Below are 15844 nucleotides of genomic sequence, written 5' to 3' on the forward strand. Positions count from 1 at the left end.
GGTATTGTTTAACCACATTTTACAGATAAGGAAACTGGCTAGTGACCTATCCACTGTCACAGAGGAAGCGTGTATCTGGGATCTGAACCTCTTCTCCAGGTCTTCAAAGGCTTTCCACCACAGTGCCCAGGGTCCTGGTAGAATTTCAGGTCCAGAGCGAATCATACCGCGCCCTCCACTCCCACGTTTTCGCAAGATGAAATCTGTCTAGAATGTACATCTCATACAGTGGTAAAGAGGAAAGAGGTCATGGACAGGCAATTTACGGCCTGAGAGGTGAGTCTCTGGGGTATGGGAGGAGGAGCCCCTGAGGCCTTTTAGAACTAGTGTTACTGCTTTCTTTCCGGCTGTTCTGGCCCATGCTACAAAGACCTGTTCCCTCCACTAGGCAAAAACGTGAATGGCTGGTCCAATTGCCTCAAATAACGATTGTGAGGATCCAGTGAAGCCCTTCGTAAACCATGGCGCTTCACAAACTTGTAAGGTAGTGGACATCTTCCCAAGATACCAGGGAGCTGTGAAGCAGCTGATTAAAATAAATTCTTGATTACTTGAGCTACAGGAGGGTAGCAAGAGCATTTGGTGATCGGACTTCACAGGTACAATCTAAAACCACAGTCTAACCAGAAATTTTAATCTTTCTGAGATTTGGCTCTTTGTGGAGCCTACAAAAAGACGAGATGTAAAATGTCAATAAGATTAATTAAATTTCTTCTCCTTTGAGCCCTGCCCAAACGTTGATGGAAATAGGACAGAACAAAAAGATCAAGGGAAAAAAGCCAGAAAGACACGCACGGACGCGGCCTCGGCCAGTGAACAGCGAGGGAGGGAAACGAGCTGCGAAGACCTCACGCATCCCTGGCGACCGCTCCGCTGCGGGACGTTCCCTTTGGCAAGATTCCGCTGCCCGAGTCCCCAGGGCTCCCGCCGGCGGAGACGGACGGACGCGCGCGGCCAGGGCGCGCACGCGTGTACCCGCACGTGTACACACACAGGCGCGCGCGCACACTCCACACACGGCCGTCTCCTCCCCCGCCCCCGGGGGCGGGCCTCTTTCTCTTTAAAGAGCAGACGGTCTCCGCGCAAACCCGGGCTCTCTAAGGCCCCGGGGCCCCGACCGAGCCGCTCGCAGCCAATGGGCGCGGCGGAGCGGCTCGAGCGCGCTGACGCGGCGCCAATGGGCGCGCGGGGGCGGGGCCGGCGGCGGAGACACTATTGTTGATGAGAAGGAGCGGCGGCGGCGGCTGCAGCACCTCGCTCCGCGCCGCGGCCCGCGCGCCCCGGGTTCCGGCCTCCGCGCCCCGCCGCCAGCGCCTCCCCGCCGGCCTCCAGAGCCTCCCCCTGCCCCCCGCCTCCCGCCAAGCCCCCGTCCCGCGCGGCCCCCGGGGAGGGGCCATGTCCCAGCGGGTGAGGCGCAATGGGTCCCCCACGCCGGCCGGCTCCCTGGGGAGCGGCGCGGTCGCCGCGGCCGGGGGCGCCGGGAGCCGCCTGCAGCCCATGCGGGCGACGGTCCCGTTCCAGCTGAAGCAGCAGCAGCAGCAACATGGCAGCCCCACGCGGAGCAGCAGCGGCGGCGGCGGCGGCGGCAACAACGGCGGCGGCGCCTCGGGCCCCGCGGGCGGCGGCGGGGTCGGCCCGCGCACCGCGTCGCGCAGCACGAGCCCCACGCGCGGCGGCGGCGGCGGCGGGCCCGCGGCGGCGCGCACCAGCCCCACGGTGGCCACGCAGACGGGCGCGTCCGCGACGGCCACGCGCGGCACCAGCCCCACGCGCGGCGCCGCGCCCGGGGCGCGCGGGAGCCCCCCGCGGCCGCAGCCCCCGCCGCCGCTGCTGGGCCCCGTGTCGTCGCCCTGCTCGTCGCCCACCCACCTGTGGCCCGGCGAGGCGGGCGCCGCGCCGCCCCCGGCCCGCGTCCGGCACCGGAGGAGGTCCCCGGAGCAGAGCCGCGGCTCCCCGGAGCGGCGGAGCCCGAGCGCGCCGGCGTGCAAGGCGGGTAGGTGCGGGGCCGCGGCGGCGCGAAGGGCTCAGGGCGCGCGGGGACGGGCGCGGCGGCGGCGGCGGCGGCGGCGGCTGGGGGCGCTCCGTGCTCCCCGGGCTGCCGCGCGCCCCCCGCGGCCCGGCCCGCCGCCTCCTGCTCCTTCTCCGCCTCCTCCCGCTGCGCGTGAACGGGAAGCTGGGGCTCGGGCCGCCCGCTGGCGCTGCGGGTGAGGCCGGCGTGGCGTGTCGCTGTGTGTTCGTGCCGGGGGTGCGGGTAGCGTGGCGGGTGTCTGTGCTGGTGCTTCTCTCAGACCGCGTCGGGGGTGGGGGCCGCGTGCGTTGGCGGAGCGGGTCCGGATCCCTCGGCCGCGCGGGGCTGGGCGCGCGTTAGCCTTTCCTGACGCTGGGTACGTGGGCAGCGAGAAGGGAGAAGTCAGATTCGGGGCGTGCTTCTGATTTTCTGATTCTGTGTTTAGGATGTAAAACGTTTGTTTGTGTTAAAAAAAAAACCCCAAGGTTTGTCTCCTTGTTTAGGGACGTAAAAGTAGTTTTTCTCCATAGCTGGGAACTTGCTTGGGAAAGGTCCTGAATGGAGCTGTTGGGTTCCGCCCGGGTCATTCGTGAAGAGTAGCTCAAAAGAGACATTCAGATTGTGGAAGTGGAAAGATAAAATTTATCATCTGATTGCCTTCTTGTTAGAATCCGGTGAAAAAAGGAAATGGGTGTTTTTTAGCTTGTGTGTTAGTATTGCCAGCGTATACTTTTGTTTTTCCTTCTCTGGGAATTTCTGTTAGAATCTTCCAGGCGGAATGGCTGGGAATTTCAGGAAACTTAATACAGTACTTCCTAACCAATATAAGATAGATGACGTAGTTGTGGGGAGTAGGATGGATCTTACAGTTTATTTTATCAAGGATTTTAGGCACTGGATATTTTTGGGGGAGAGAATTGCCCTAAAAAATGATCAGTAGTATTTTCTGCTTGTTTTAAACCTTTTGAACATGCAAAATGCTGTCTTGAAACTTTGTTAAAAGTTCCAGAACCCCCTCCACCTCAAATAACAGCCATGACTTACTGAGCTCCTGCTGTCTGGTGGGTGAGTTACCTACAAGATCTCATTTTAACTCTCGCAATAGGTTTTAGAGAGGTTAAGTGACAAGTGGTAGGGTTGATGTTTGAACTCTGCTGGGGGGTACTCCGGAACCGTGTCAAGGAGGTAACTTCAGGAACCTGGGAAATACGTAACACACCGAAATTACACATGCTGTTTGTGAAGCAGCTCTTAGATCTGGGGAACATAATCGCTTCAGTGCATCTTCGCCTCCTGGAGCAGCACTGTGGCAGGTGGAAGGGAAGAGAGCTGCTGGAGCCGGCACTGTTGACGGAGGAGGGAGGTGCTGAGCCTGGTCCGACTGCCCCCTCCGCTTTTTGACCCTTAAGGCGGAGCAGCGTTGCAAGGCGAGCCGGGTTAATCAGTATTGGCACCGTGTGCAGGAGGGCGCTCTTTTCTTCGCATCTCTAGAAGGGCTCCGTTTCCAGGCTCTTGGGCTCCTCCTCATGTGCCCACTCTTCATGTTTCCCAGAGCTCTTTTCCCTCAGACCTGCCATTCCACAGAGTATTCATGCTGTAAAATCACTTCCCCTCCCGGAAAAAAACCCCCAGAAAAATGGACTTTTTTCCTCCAGAGCAGCGCTCAGCGAGGTGTGCAGAGGAATGCTGCTTGTTATCAGGTGACACTGGGGTGTCCCATAACTTCCTTCCAGGAACGTGTCACTCTTTGGACTTCCATGCAGAGTGGGACACAGCATTTTCACATTTCAAGTCTTCATAGTACAAACTAGACCATTTGCTGTACTTCTCAGACTAAATCTGGAAGGAGAGAAAAGGGAGAAAGAGGAGTCTTTTTAGTCACTAGACTCCCTTTTTGACTGAAGGGAGGTTACCGCCCGCTTGCCTCAGTGAAGTGTAGGAATGCTTGCTGGTGGTCTGCTCACAGAGTTCTGTAAGCCTCATGTGACTCGCATTCCAGGGTCCATCCAGCTCAGGCGCCAGCTTCTAGGCGTGTGTCAGATGACTTAGGGATCCAGTATCTGAAAGTCCCTGGGCGGAAGGTCTCGGGTCTTCAGAGGGTGTGCTTATTCTGCCGGATCCCTGCTCAGGTGCTTTACTCCCGGGTTAGAGCTAATCCTTGGCTGGTCCAGAACTTCTTCTCTTGACGACTGTGAGGTGATCCAAGCCCCCATGCCTGACAGGTGTTTGAAACTCCCGCCTTCAGTGCTTGCCACCTCCATGGCAGAGTGCTTTGTCCTGAGGAGCTACGTTCGTTTTGGTGCCTTCCCTCCTTTTGCTGACTTTGTCTTACTTAATAAAATGTCAACTAGACGTATTACAGATCGAGAAGTGGCATCACACGGGTGAGGAGCGTAGGCTTCGGGTAGACGCTCTGGGTCTAGCATCCGTGTTTTGCTGCTTAGAAGCCATGTGATGTGGGGCAGTGGGGCAGTGAATAACTTTCCAACCCAGAACTTTGTCATGTGTAAAGTAGGTGATGATGATAGCAACTTCTTATGGCGGTGAGGATTAAATGAAACAGAAGTGAAAAATACTCAGCATAGTACCTCAGTATAAAAGTTAGCTATTGTAGGGCTGGCCCCGTGGCCAAGAGGTTAAGTTCCCGTGCTCCGTTTCAGCGGCCCAGGGTTTTGCTGGTTCAGATCCTGGGTGTAGACACGGCACCGCTCATCAGGCCGTGCTGAGGTGCCGTCCCACATAGCACAACCAGAAGGACCCACAGCTGGAATATACAACTATGTACGGGGGCGGGGGGGGCGGAGGGCTTTGGGGAGAAGAATTAAAAAAAAAAAAAAGATTGGCAACGGTTGTTAGCTCAGGTGCCAGTCTTTAAAAAAAAAAAAAAAGTTGCTATTGTGTATCATGTTAGTTTTGCTTCTGATTTTCGCAAAGGTAACCCAGTGTAGGCTTAGTTTTTATGGTTGTAGGAAATTTCAGATTGGAGGGAACATTGCCTGTGAACATCCAGAACTGTTTCTCAGAGTGTGGTCTGTGGTTCTTCTGTATCAGAATCACTTAGGGTCCTTGTTAAAACTGCAGGCTCCCAGGCCCTACTCGGACCTGGCGAGCCCGCCACCCCTCTGAGCCTTTGCTGTACTCTGAATTTGAAAGACAGTCACTAGAAGCACCAAGGAAAATAGTCTGAAAAGTCCTCATTAGAGAAAAGGGTATTAGGACGGTATGTAAAAAGTTACTTTTGCAGCGTGTCTGGTATGTAGGTGGCAAGTTGTGTTTTTGCTAATTCTTCCCTTCCTCTGGAGGCATCGTGTTGTGCATGAATTTGGTTGTTTATTGGGGTGGGGAATGGCAAGAGCAACAACAAAGATGGCCTTCTCTGGACTGATACCCAGGAAGTAGGATACCAGGACTGCATGTCTGCGGCGTCTTAGACTCCTGCTTTCCAGTACTGTCTGAAGGACACAGCTTTAAGAATTCAGGGTTTCTCTAACATTTGGAGGATTGCTGCTAACTTCACACCTTCCAGGGACTCCTTTTGGTTTGTAACGTCTCTGTTTTACAGTCGAAAATGAGGCAAAGTAGAACCTTATTATTAGATCAATATCTTGGCTAGCAGAATTTAAATTTAATTAAGTTCAATTTTTTAAAGTGATTGAACTACTCTCTGTGTTAGTACCTGTGCAATACAGAGATGTAAAAGACGCAGGGAACTCCAGAGAGTCACGAAGCAGCTGTGGAAGACAGGGACATAGTGGATAGTGTGATGAGGGCTCTGGGCTCAGAGAGAAGTGAATAGTTCTGTCGACAGTGGGTGTGGAAGTTCTGTCGGGAGATGGCTTTTGATTCGGGTTGGAAGGGGAGAAACAGAACTTCGCAGTTGGATGATAGAGGTGTGAAAACATACATATATTCAGTCCTTTGTGTCTTGAAATGTATAGGGTGTTGGGGAGAAGAGAAAGGCTGCAGTAGAAAAAGAGAGTAGAAAGGTATGCTTTCAGAATGGCCTTGAACAGAATGTATTCCATGGTTAATAGCTCTGGAGCCAGACTGCCAGGGTTCAAATCTTGACAGTACCAATTACTTAGTAGCTGTTTAAAGTTGGGCAAATTCACTTTAATGCCTAAATCCTTGGATGATGAGGATGACAAAGATGGTATGAAAATAGCTAATGTTAAGACTGTCAGTCCCCTTCAAGGGAATACTAACTGATAGTTCTTACAACAGAGGGTTAGAAGGATAAAACGCTTGTAATCTCTGTGGGGGTGTAGGAATGTCTTTTTTTTTTTTAATTTTTTTTACGAAGATTAGCCCTGAGCTAACTACTGCCAATCCTCCTCTTTTTTCTGAGGAAGACTGGCCCTGAGCTAACATCTGTGCCGATCTTCCTCTACTTTATAGGTAGGATGCCTACCGCAGCATGGCTTGCCAATCAGTGCCATGTCTGTACCCGGGATCCAAACCGGCAAACCCCAGGCTGGCGAAGCGGAACGGGCGCACTTAACTGCTGCGCCACCGGGCCGGCCCAGGAATGTCTTAATATTAGCTATTTTTATACCATCTTTGTCATCCTCATCATCCAAGGATTTAGGCATTAAATATTGATTTGTTATTATGGTAGTATTTACATTCTTAGAATGCATAACGTTTATAAATATTTTGGATGAGAAGCGTATGGGTTTGAGATGGGAGAGACTGTAGGATGCTAACTCACAGAGGCGTCAAGCACCTGAATTAGGTGCCGCAGCATCGGGAATGACGAGGGTGAAAGATTGCGGAGACTTTGATTCGGTCACCTGTTAGATGTAGGGGCTGAGAAAGGGGGATGGAGGGGGATGGTTTGGATGGTGGTACTAACTGGGTAACACATTAGGGACTGCAAGTTTGGGAAGAGAAAATGAGCTCAGTTCTGGACGTATTTGGTTTGTGCTCTCAGGAAATGCAGGTAATTTTCTAGATTGTGGCAAATAGAGTTTTAGAACTCAAGGGTGCAGTTTGAACTGGGAGCAAAAAATTGGGACTCGTTCATTTCAATTCAGTAAACATTCATTCAGCATGTACTTCATGCTAGGCATTTGCATGTGGGCAGCACTTGAAATGACTAATCACCAGGGTGGATAAGATGATGGGGAGAATGCTGAGGATAAACCCTGGGAGAAAACACGCATTTTAAGGGTAGAAAGAAACGCCAGTGAAGAAGCCTGAGAATGTGGTAGGAGGAGAAATGGTAGAAGAGTGTTGAGAAAGCCAACAAAAGATTGGATTTCAAGGAGATGGTAAAGATTTTCCAATTCTGTGAAGGGAATAAGTAGGCTGAGCCTGGAGAACAGGCTTTTGAATTTGGCGTTGTGGTCACTTGATGCTCTCTGAGAAGTAGTTCAAGTAGCCTGTTGGGGACACACATTGGATTAAAGTGGTGGGTGAGGAAGTAGAGGTAATGATTATAGATTACTCCTATGGAGTATAGATTACTCTTTTGGAGTATAGATTACTCTTATGTCACTGAAAGGAAGGAAAGTGACAGGTTCATTTGTTTCTTTATAGGATGGGGAAAACTTAAGCATGTTTTACAGGTTTGGGGAAAGGATTCACAGGCGAATGAAGAATACAAGATCAAGAGAAGATGGAAATAGAGCAGGGCCATGGAAAATGTGAGAGGCAATGGGATCCAGCACGTGGCAGAGTCTGGAAATCTCAGAAACGACTGAGGTCACTTCTTTCTCTGAGGACGGGAAGGAGGTCACGGTGGGTTAAGATGGTAGATAACTTAGCAATAGAAGGGAAGGAAGTTACTCCATCTCCAGATTACTTGAGGAAATAGCATGTTTGTCTTAATACTGTATTTTTAAATTTAAAGTTTATTTTTATCAAAATTTTGGTGGTTAGTGCCCTGAGTGGATTCAGATCGTAGCGCCCCTGTGCGCAGCAGAGTGGAACCTGCCTGGGCTTTCTGCGCCATCCTCCACCCTTCCGGCGCTCTCTTAGACAGTGCTCCCTGCTGTTCATGGGGTTTTCGTGGTCAGTTTTTCCAGAAGTGGGTGGCCAGGTCCTTCTTCCTTGTCTGTCTGCTGAAACCTGCCCACCATATGTGACCCTGCTGTAACTGAAATGCCGATGGCATCACTTTCAGCATCACAGCAACACACAGCCACCACAGTGTGGCAACCGACAGATGGCTGGTGTGGTTTCCTGAGTGGAAACAAACCTGGGCCACGGTGATGAGAGCCCTGGATCTTAACCACTAGATCCCCAGGGCTGGTTTTATCAAAGTATATATATGAAATTTAAAATGTCAAACAGTGCTAAACTTATAATCAAGTAAAATGTTTCCTGCCACATCTCTCTCCACTCCCACTTCCTGCCCCCCACAGCTCTTAGTGGTTTCTTCTGGTGTTTACCTATGTATTTCTACTAACATGCTGAGACTGCTCCTTCGGGATGTTTTTTCATTTTATTATTATTATTTTATTATTATATAGTGACTTCCTTCTATGGGAAATGTAGACTTAGCTCTCTTCTCGCCATGTTCTCCAGTCCTACCATTGTAGTCATAGCACCCTTTTGGTTAGATCTTTTTTGCTCCTCCTCCCCAAAGCCCCAGTACATATACAACCCAGCTGTATATCCTTCTGGTTTTTCTGTGTGGGTCGCTGCCTCAGCATGGCTTGATGAGCGGTGTGTAGGTCCACGCCCAGGATCTGAACCAGCAAACCCTGAGTTGCCGAAGCGGAGTGTGTGAACTTAACCACTACGCCACTGGGATGGCCCCTAAATCATTATTAATGTTTAAATTATTATGACATGTAAATACTGTTCACAGCAGAATCTTGTGGTGTGCTACAGTTACATTTCCTTTCTTTATAACTTTTTATGCTCCTTAAAGTTAAAATTGCTTTGTTTTTGGTTTGCTTTGTTTTCTATGTACCTATCACAAATTCATTCCCAAACATTGTTTTTTTTTGCTGAGGAGTATTTGCCCTGAGCTGACATCTATTGTTAATCTTCTGCTCTTTGCTTAAGGAAGATTGTCCCTGAGCTAAGACCTGTGTCAGTCTTCCTCTCTTTTGTATGTGGGATGCCACCACAGCATGGCCACCGACCAGTGGTGTAGGTCTGCACCCGGGAACCAAACCTGGGCTGCTGAAGTGGAGCATGCCGGACTTAACCACTAGGCCATGGGACTGGTCCCCATCCCCAAACTTTTGATAACAGAAACTTTCTTTTAAATATTTTAAGAAACATCAGGTATTTTTTCAGTTTTGCTTTTTCTCTTGGAGAAAGATTGGATTCCTGGTCAGGGAACCACACTCCCCGCTGGTTGGGTGTCATACTGCAGTGGCTGCGTGTTGCTGTGATGCTGAAAGCTGTGCCACTGGTATTGCAGATACCAGCAGGGTCACCCATGGAGGACAGGTTTCAGCAGAGCTTCAGACTCAGACAGATTAGGAGGAAGGACCTGGCTATCCAATTCCAAAAAAATTGGCCATGGAAGCCCTGTGACTAGCAGGGGCCACTGTCTGATAGAGTGCCGGAAGGGGAGAGGATGGCACAGAAAGACCCGGTAGGGTTCTGCTCTGCTGTCCCCAGGGGTCCTAGTAGTCAGAATCCACTCCAGGGCACTAGCAACAAAATCCCTTCTGGAGTCTTAGATCCTCCTCTTCCACGCTGGCTCATTGCGCGCTGGGTCTGTGGTGGAGCCATTGCCTTGGAACTTCTCTGGGAAGTCTTCGCTTCTCTCCTGTTTTGGGTGTGCTAATCTCTGCATCTTGTTTTGCTGGAGCATAACCTCCAATAATTTTTTGAGATGGCACATGGGAGAGAGAGAGAGATTTTTAAGACCTTGAATGTCTGTAGATAGTTGTCTTTGCACTGGATGGTTTGGCTAGGTGTAGAATTCTAGGTTGGAAATAAATCTTTCTACTGACGAATGAAAGAACTTCATCTTGTAGCTTCTAGAATTGCTGTTGAGAAGTTTGATGCCATTCTGATTCTTTGTCCTTTGTATGTAGTGGGCTGTGTGTGTGTGCATTGTTTCCTCTAGAGAAGTGTTATCGTCATTCTGAAATGATTACCTTGGTGTGGGATCGTTTCTCCCCAACCCCCCATTCAGTGCACTAGTTACTTTGTGGGACTTTTCCATCTAGAGACTCTCCATTTCTGGGAAATTTTCTATCATTTCTCCTTTCTGTTATCTTTTTTTATCTTTCTGGAACCCCTGCTGTGTGGGACCTCTTGGATTGAACCTATAATTTTCTCATTTCTGTCTTAGTTTCTATCTCTGAATCTTTTTGTTTTTCTTTCTAGCAGATTTTACCTTCTATCCTTTCAATTGATTTTTAAATATTGGCCATGATGCTTTCATTTTCCAAGAGAACTTACCTTGCTCTCTGATTGTTTCCTTGTCTTCTGAATTTTTCCTTGTTAGTGTTTTCTGAAACCATTTATAGAAGGTGTAAATGCCCTCAGAGTTTTCCTTTGCCCTCTGTGTTGACCTCAGAGCTCTTTGTCTTTCGTATTGGAAACTTGCCTTAGTTTTCTATTAATATTGAGATAAGACACAGAAGTGCTAGTGAGTGTTCTGTCTGTCTGGGTCGGGCTGCTGGGCTGGAGGGTCTTACAGGAGGATGATGATGCAAGGACTCAGATGCAGACTTTTTCTTCTCATGGGCCAGTTTCGCCCAGGAAGAGCCCTGCATCTCATTCCTGAGGATGAGTCTGGGGTCCTTAGGTCCACAGCCTGTCCACTCAGTCTCTCTGGGCATTTCTTCCCAGTCTTTTTGCTCTGGAGAACCTCTTGAAGTAATTTCCATTTCTCAGGGAACTCTGCATTTGTGATCAGTAAGTTGAGATATACTGATATAGTCATAATTAACGCTCTTCTGAGTCCAGACTGATTCTCTGTGGGTCTTTTTATTTGGCTAGCTTGTTATAAGCCTATTCGTTTTGTATTGTTTTTCCCTCTAGCTCCTCTTGGAGAAAAACTTAGTTAAGCTTAGCTTACCTTTCTTGAAAGTAATCCCTTTGCTTTTCACAGATTTCTAAAACCCATAAGGCAACCACAGTACATTTTGATTAAATAATTGGCTTAATTAAGCCAAATGGGATTTAATTTTTCTAAAGGTAAGCTCAGTATATTTAATTTAAATAGTAAAGTTATTTTTTATAATATGAAAATTTATTGGCAAGTTATATAGTAAAGCTGCTAAAACCATAAGCGGAGATAATATGAAAAGAATTCAACATGAGACACAATTTTGTATAAGTTTGAAAAAATTCTGAGTGACATGATCTGTCTCAGATATAGGTGTAGCAGAATTACTGTGCACACACGTTGACTACTTGACTTCATTTATAGACCTATACATAAAAAGTGATATTAAGAAAAATTGATCTCTTTAAGGCAAAACATACTTGGGGCTTTTTTTGCTGTGCAAATAATTCTGGGTTGAACTTGAAATGAGCACAGCCACATTTCATTTTCAAATGAAATGAAACATTTCTTTCCTTGCTCTTGATGCTTGTTAAACAAAAAAAGTTTGTTTATTCATATGAGAATTTGAAAATACAGAAAATTATTCATTGCTTTCCTGTGAATGGCAAGATGCTTTTCTTTTCATAGAAATCTAGAACTTGTATCTGGGTGGATCAGGAAATCTTGGGTTGAGCTTATAATCAGACTGCAGCTAAGTTACCGCTTAGACATCTGCTTCCAAAACTTGGTTGAAACCTCTTTTCTGCTGTTGCCTCCTTTCTTGTTTCCTGTCTTCTTTTGAATTAATTATTTTTTATGATTCCATTTTATCTCCACTATTTGTTATTAGTGTTATTACTATGCTGTTACTGGTTCCACCACAGCAGCATTGTTCAAAAGAACTTTCTACAGTGATGGAAATGTTCTATATCTGTGTGGTCTAATATTTCCTGTTAGGATCTTACATTAATATATTCCCTTTCCTTGTCTCCTATCCTTTGTGCTATTGTTGTCAAATGTTTTGCTTCTCTGTTGTAAATCCCACAATACCTTACTACTATTTTTACTTTAGATGGTCAGTTACCTTTTAAAGCAATTAAAAATGAGGAAACTTTTATACTTACCGTCATTTTTATCATTTTCAACGCTATTAATTTCTTGTGTGAAATAAGGTGGTTGTAGTGTGAATGAAAATGGCTTATTTGAGAAGCAGAGAACCGATAGGACTTGTTAACTGAGTAGGTGTGCGAGATGAGGGAGAGGAGAGCGCATGATGATGGCTGAGATGTTGAGGCTCCTTGGGTGGTTGAGTTAGTAATGTTGTCGTTGTGAACTGGTTTCATAATTGCTCTTATATTCTGTATGCATACATAGTAGGCCATAGACTTTTGCAGCATAATGCACTAAAATTTTTAACATTTCAAAAGTAATATTATAATAATATGGAAATTTTGGAAGATAAAGAGAAAGGCGTACTTATTTTTTGTATGTACCCTTCCAACTTGTCATTCTTTTTTTTTTTTTTTTTTTTTTAGATTTTTTATTTTTTCCTTTTTCTCCCCAAAGCCCCCCGGTACATAGTTGTGTATTCTTCGTTGTAGGTTCTTCTAGTTGTGGCATGTGGGATGCTGCCTCAGCGTGGTCTGATGAGCAGTGCCATGTCTGCGCCCAGGATTCGAACTAACGAAACACCGGGCCGCCTGCAGCGGAGCGTGCGAACTTAACCACTCGGCCACGGGGCCAGCCCCGCAACTTGCCATTCTTAAAAAATTTGTCATGTTATTTTACTGGCTGTTCTACTGAGATCTATCTAGTAGTTTCTGGAGAAACATTTCACATTAATTATGTTTTCCATTGTGCATATATACTGATGTTTTTAAAGATAAGGGCCAGTGATGTTTGTTTATATTATTTTAGAACCCATGCTCCGTCTGTGCAGAGCAGCTTATAAGGTGTTGAGGAGACATTCCTCAACTTGTGGACTTTAGAATTAATGAGAGAGACAATATGGCTTTTTGCAATATTCAAGGGTTAAGAGTAAAAACAGGAAAATATATAATGTTACTAAGAAGAGGGGTTCTTTATGACAAAAGCCTGATATGGCCGTACAGGACTCCGTCTTGAGTCAGTGCTGTGTGTGCAGTCAGGAATGACTAGGTGACTTGTAGGATGGACATTCTTCGCTTCTCTAGAAAGCAGTTGCCGTTAATTCTGTCCCTAAGAATCCTTGGAAAGTCTATTCCTGGAAATTGATTTAGTGTCACAGGAATGCTCCTGTCCTACTTCAGAGGTGTTATGTCTAAATTGTATAAGGGAGATTTAGTACGCACACCTTTGAACAGTCTCGCTACCAATTAAACTTTTTTTTAACCACCCGGCCCCCTGAGTACTTCTGTTGCAATTAATCTGTCCCTCTCTCCCCCTCTCTTGGGCTGGGGAAAACTTGTAAGATTTAAATGAGACCCATTAAAAATTCTGTTCAAATGAATGAATGGATGACTTCTTCAAAAAAAAAAAAAAAAATGAAGACCCATGTGCCATCGTCTGTTTGTCTTTTAAAAGTCTGTTTGTTCTGTTCTGGTTTGGAGGCCTTTGTAGTGCTGGAGTTTGCCTGTCTTGAGTACCGTTTTCTTGTCTTATAATCGAGCTTTGTTGATGAAGATTATCCTGCTGGTTCACTGTCGAGTCTGGTGTCTTCAGTAGTCTTGGAAGTCGTCCTGTTGGAGATCCCTTTATACTGGGAAGTTGTGTGTTTTTAGTAATGGTGGATGAGGTTATGATCCATCTGCACACTCGTGTCTGACACTGTGATTACCAGTGTACTTCGGGCTGCTGCTGATTCTAAGGCTGAGTGTACGAAGAGGTTGTGGAACAGTTTCCCCTGTGCAAAGAAAGCTCTTTGGTTCACATAGGGGTCAGATTTGCACCATGTTCTAACCATTTAAAAAAAATTTGAAAAGTGATAAATTTTTTAATGAGTCTGAACCCTCAAATAGGAACTAAGAAAGTATAGTGTGCTGTTATATAGAAGGTTGACTGCTCACCAAATTTATGAACTTTGTCTTAATCATTCTCCTTTTTAGTGGACATTTGTTTCTATTTTCCTCCTTATAAATTACTTTAGTTAAAATATCTTTGTAAATGTATGTTTTTTTAAATTCTTCTCCCCAAAGCCCCCAAGTACAGAGTTGTATATTCTAAGTTGTGAGTGCCTCTGGTTTTGCCATGTGGGACGCCGCCTCAGCGTGGCCTGATGAGTGGTGCCATGTCCATGCCTGGGATCCGAACCCATGAAACCCCAGGCTGCTGAAAGGGAGTGCGTGAAGTCAACCACTCGGCTGGCCCGTCAATGTATGTGTTTGAGGGCTGGTATGAATGTACATTTATGTGTATCCTCTTTAGAGAAAAAATCCCCAGGATTGAGATTATTTAGTTAAATTTTAAATAATTTACTTCTTTGTAGCACTGTTTTCCAAAAAAAGATTGAATCAGTTTGCCCTGTCAACAGAAAGGAGAGTTTCTCCTTGTTGCTGTGAAGCCTTGTCAGAATTAGACTTCTTGTCTTGTCTCTTTTTTTTTTTTTTTAAAGATTGGCACCTGAGCTAACAACTGTTGCCAATCTTCTTTTTTTCCTCCCCAAATCCCCCCAGTACATAGTTGTATATTTTTAGTTGTGGGTCCTTCTAGTTGTGGCATGTGGGACACCTCCTCAGCGTGGCTTGATGAGCGGTGCCATGTCCGCGCCCAGGATCCGAACTGGTGAAACCCTGGGCCGCCCAAGCAGAGCGTGCGAACTTAACCACTTGGCCGTGGAGCCGGCCCCCTTGCCTTTTCTTTAGTTTTACCAACGTGTATGACAGAGTAAATCATAGTTTTCATTTGCATTTCCTTACATATTTCTTGGGGTCATAGTATTTGAGATGATATATTCAGTCACCTTATATAGCAGCCACTCGCTATCATTTAATAAGAAATAATAACTTATTAATAACGGGGTGGAATATTGTTTTTCAGTGCTTGTTCACTATTTATATGAAGTTTGTTAACTTTGTGTCTGTTGACTGACCATTTATTTATTGAGGATGTAACTATTTTAGCTGTAACTGTTTTTAAAAGATTTGCCTAGGGGCAGGCCCCGTGGCCGAGTGGTTAAGTCCACATGCTCTGATTCCACAGCCCAGGGTTTGGATCCTGGGTGTGGACATGGCACTGCTTGTCAGGCTGTGCTGAGACATCGTCCCACATACCACAACCAGAAGGACCTAAAACTAGAATGTACAACTGTGTACTGGGGATGGGGGGGCTTTGGAGAGAAAAAGAAAAAAAAAAAGAAGATTGGCAACAGATGTTAGTGCAGGTATCAATCTTTATTAAAAAAAAGGTTTGCCTCATTTGGGCAGGTGTGTGGGGTGTCAGGTTTATTGAAGTATAATTTACCTATGCTAAAATTCATTCTTTTTCATCCACTGTTGTATGAATTTTGACAAAGAACACAGTTGTGTAACCACAACTACAATCAAGATATAGAATATTTCTGTCACCCATAAAGTTTCCTACTGCCTTTTTAAGTCATTCCCCTCCCTTTCCTTCTAGGGCATAGCAACTACTGATTTGTTTTAGTTCCTGTAGTTTTACTTTTTTCAGAATGTCATATAAACGAGTTGTGCCATACTTAGCCTCTTGCGTCTGGCTTCGTTTAATCAGCATAATGCATGTGAGAGTCATTCATGTTATTGCAGCTATCAGTGCTTCATTCCTTTTTATTTCTGAGTAGTATTTCGTTAGATAGATGCACCCTAGTTTGTTTATTCATTCACCATCATATGGATGTACCCTAGTTTGTTTATTCAGTTGAAGGATATTTGGGG

The 15844-nt window shown here is 46.4% G+C and overlaps 1 protein-coding gene across 2 annotated transcripts in view; it reads left to right on the plus strand.

The window, feature by feature from the left end:
• Window positions 1–1207: 1207 nt before the first annotated feature.
• The window catches only part of FAM117B (family with sequence similarity 117 member B), an 87828-nt gene continuing 73191 nt past the window's right edge, over window positions 1208–15844 (plus strand). The window contains exon 1 of one of the 2 annotated variants that reach the window (XM_070580780.1): window positions 1208–1993. In XM_070580780.1, coding sequence (XP_070436881.1) covers window positions 1222–1993 — 772 coding nt within the window. In that variant the 5' untranslated portion in view covers window positions 1208–1221. The remainder of the gene's footprint in view (window positions 1994–15844) is intronic. The other variant, XM_070580779.1, reaches the window with a different exon arrangement.

Source organism: Equus przewalskii, chromosome 17 (assembly GCF_037783145.1).
Source record: "Equus przewalskii isolate Varuska chromosome 17, EquPr2, whole genome shotgun sequence".
Taxonomy (NCBI): Eukaryota; Metazoa; Chordata; class Mammalia; order Perissodactyla; family Equidae; genus Equus; species Equus przewalskii.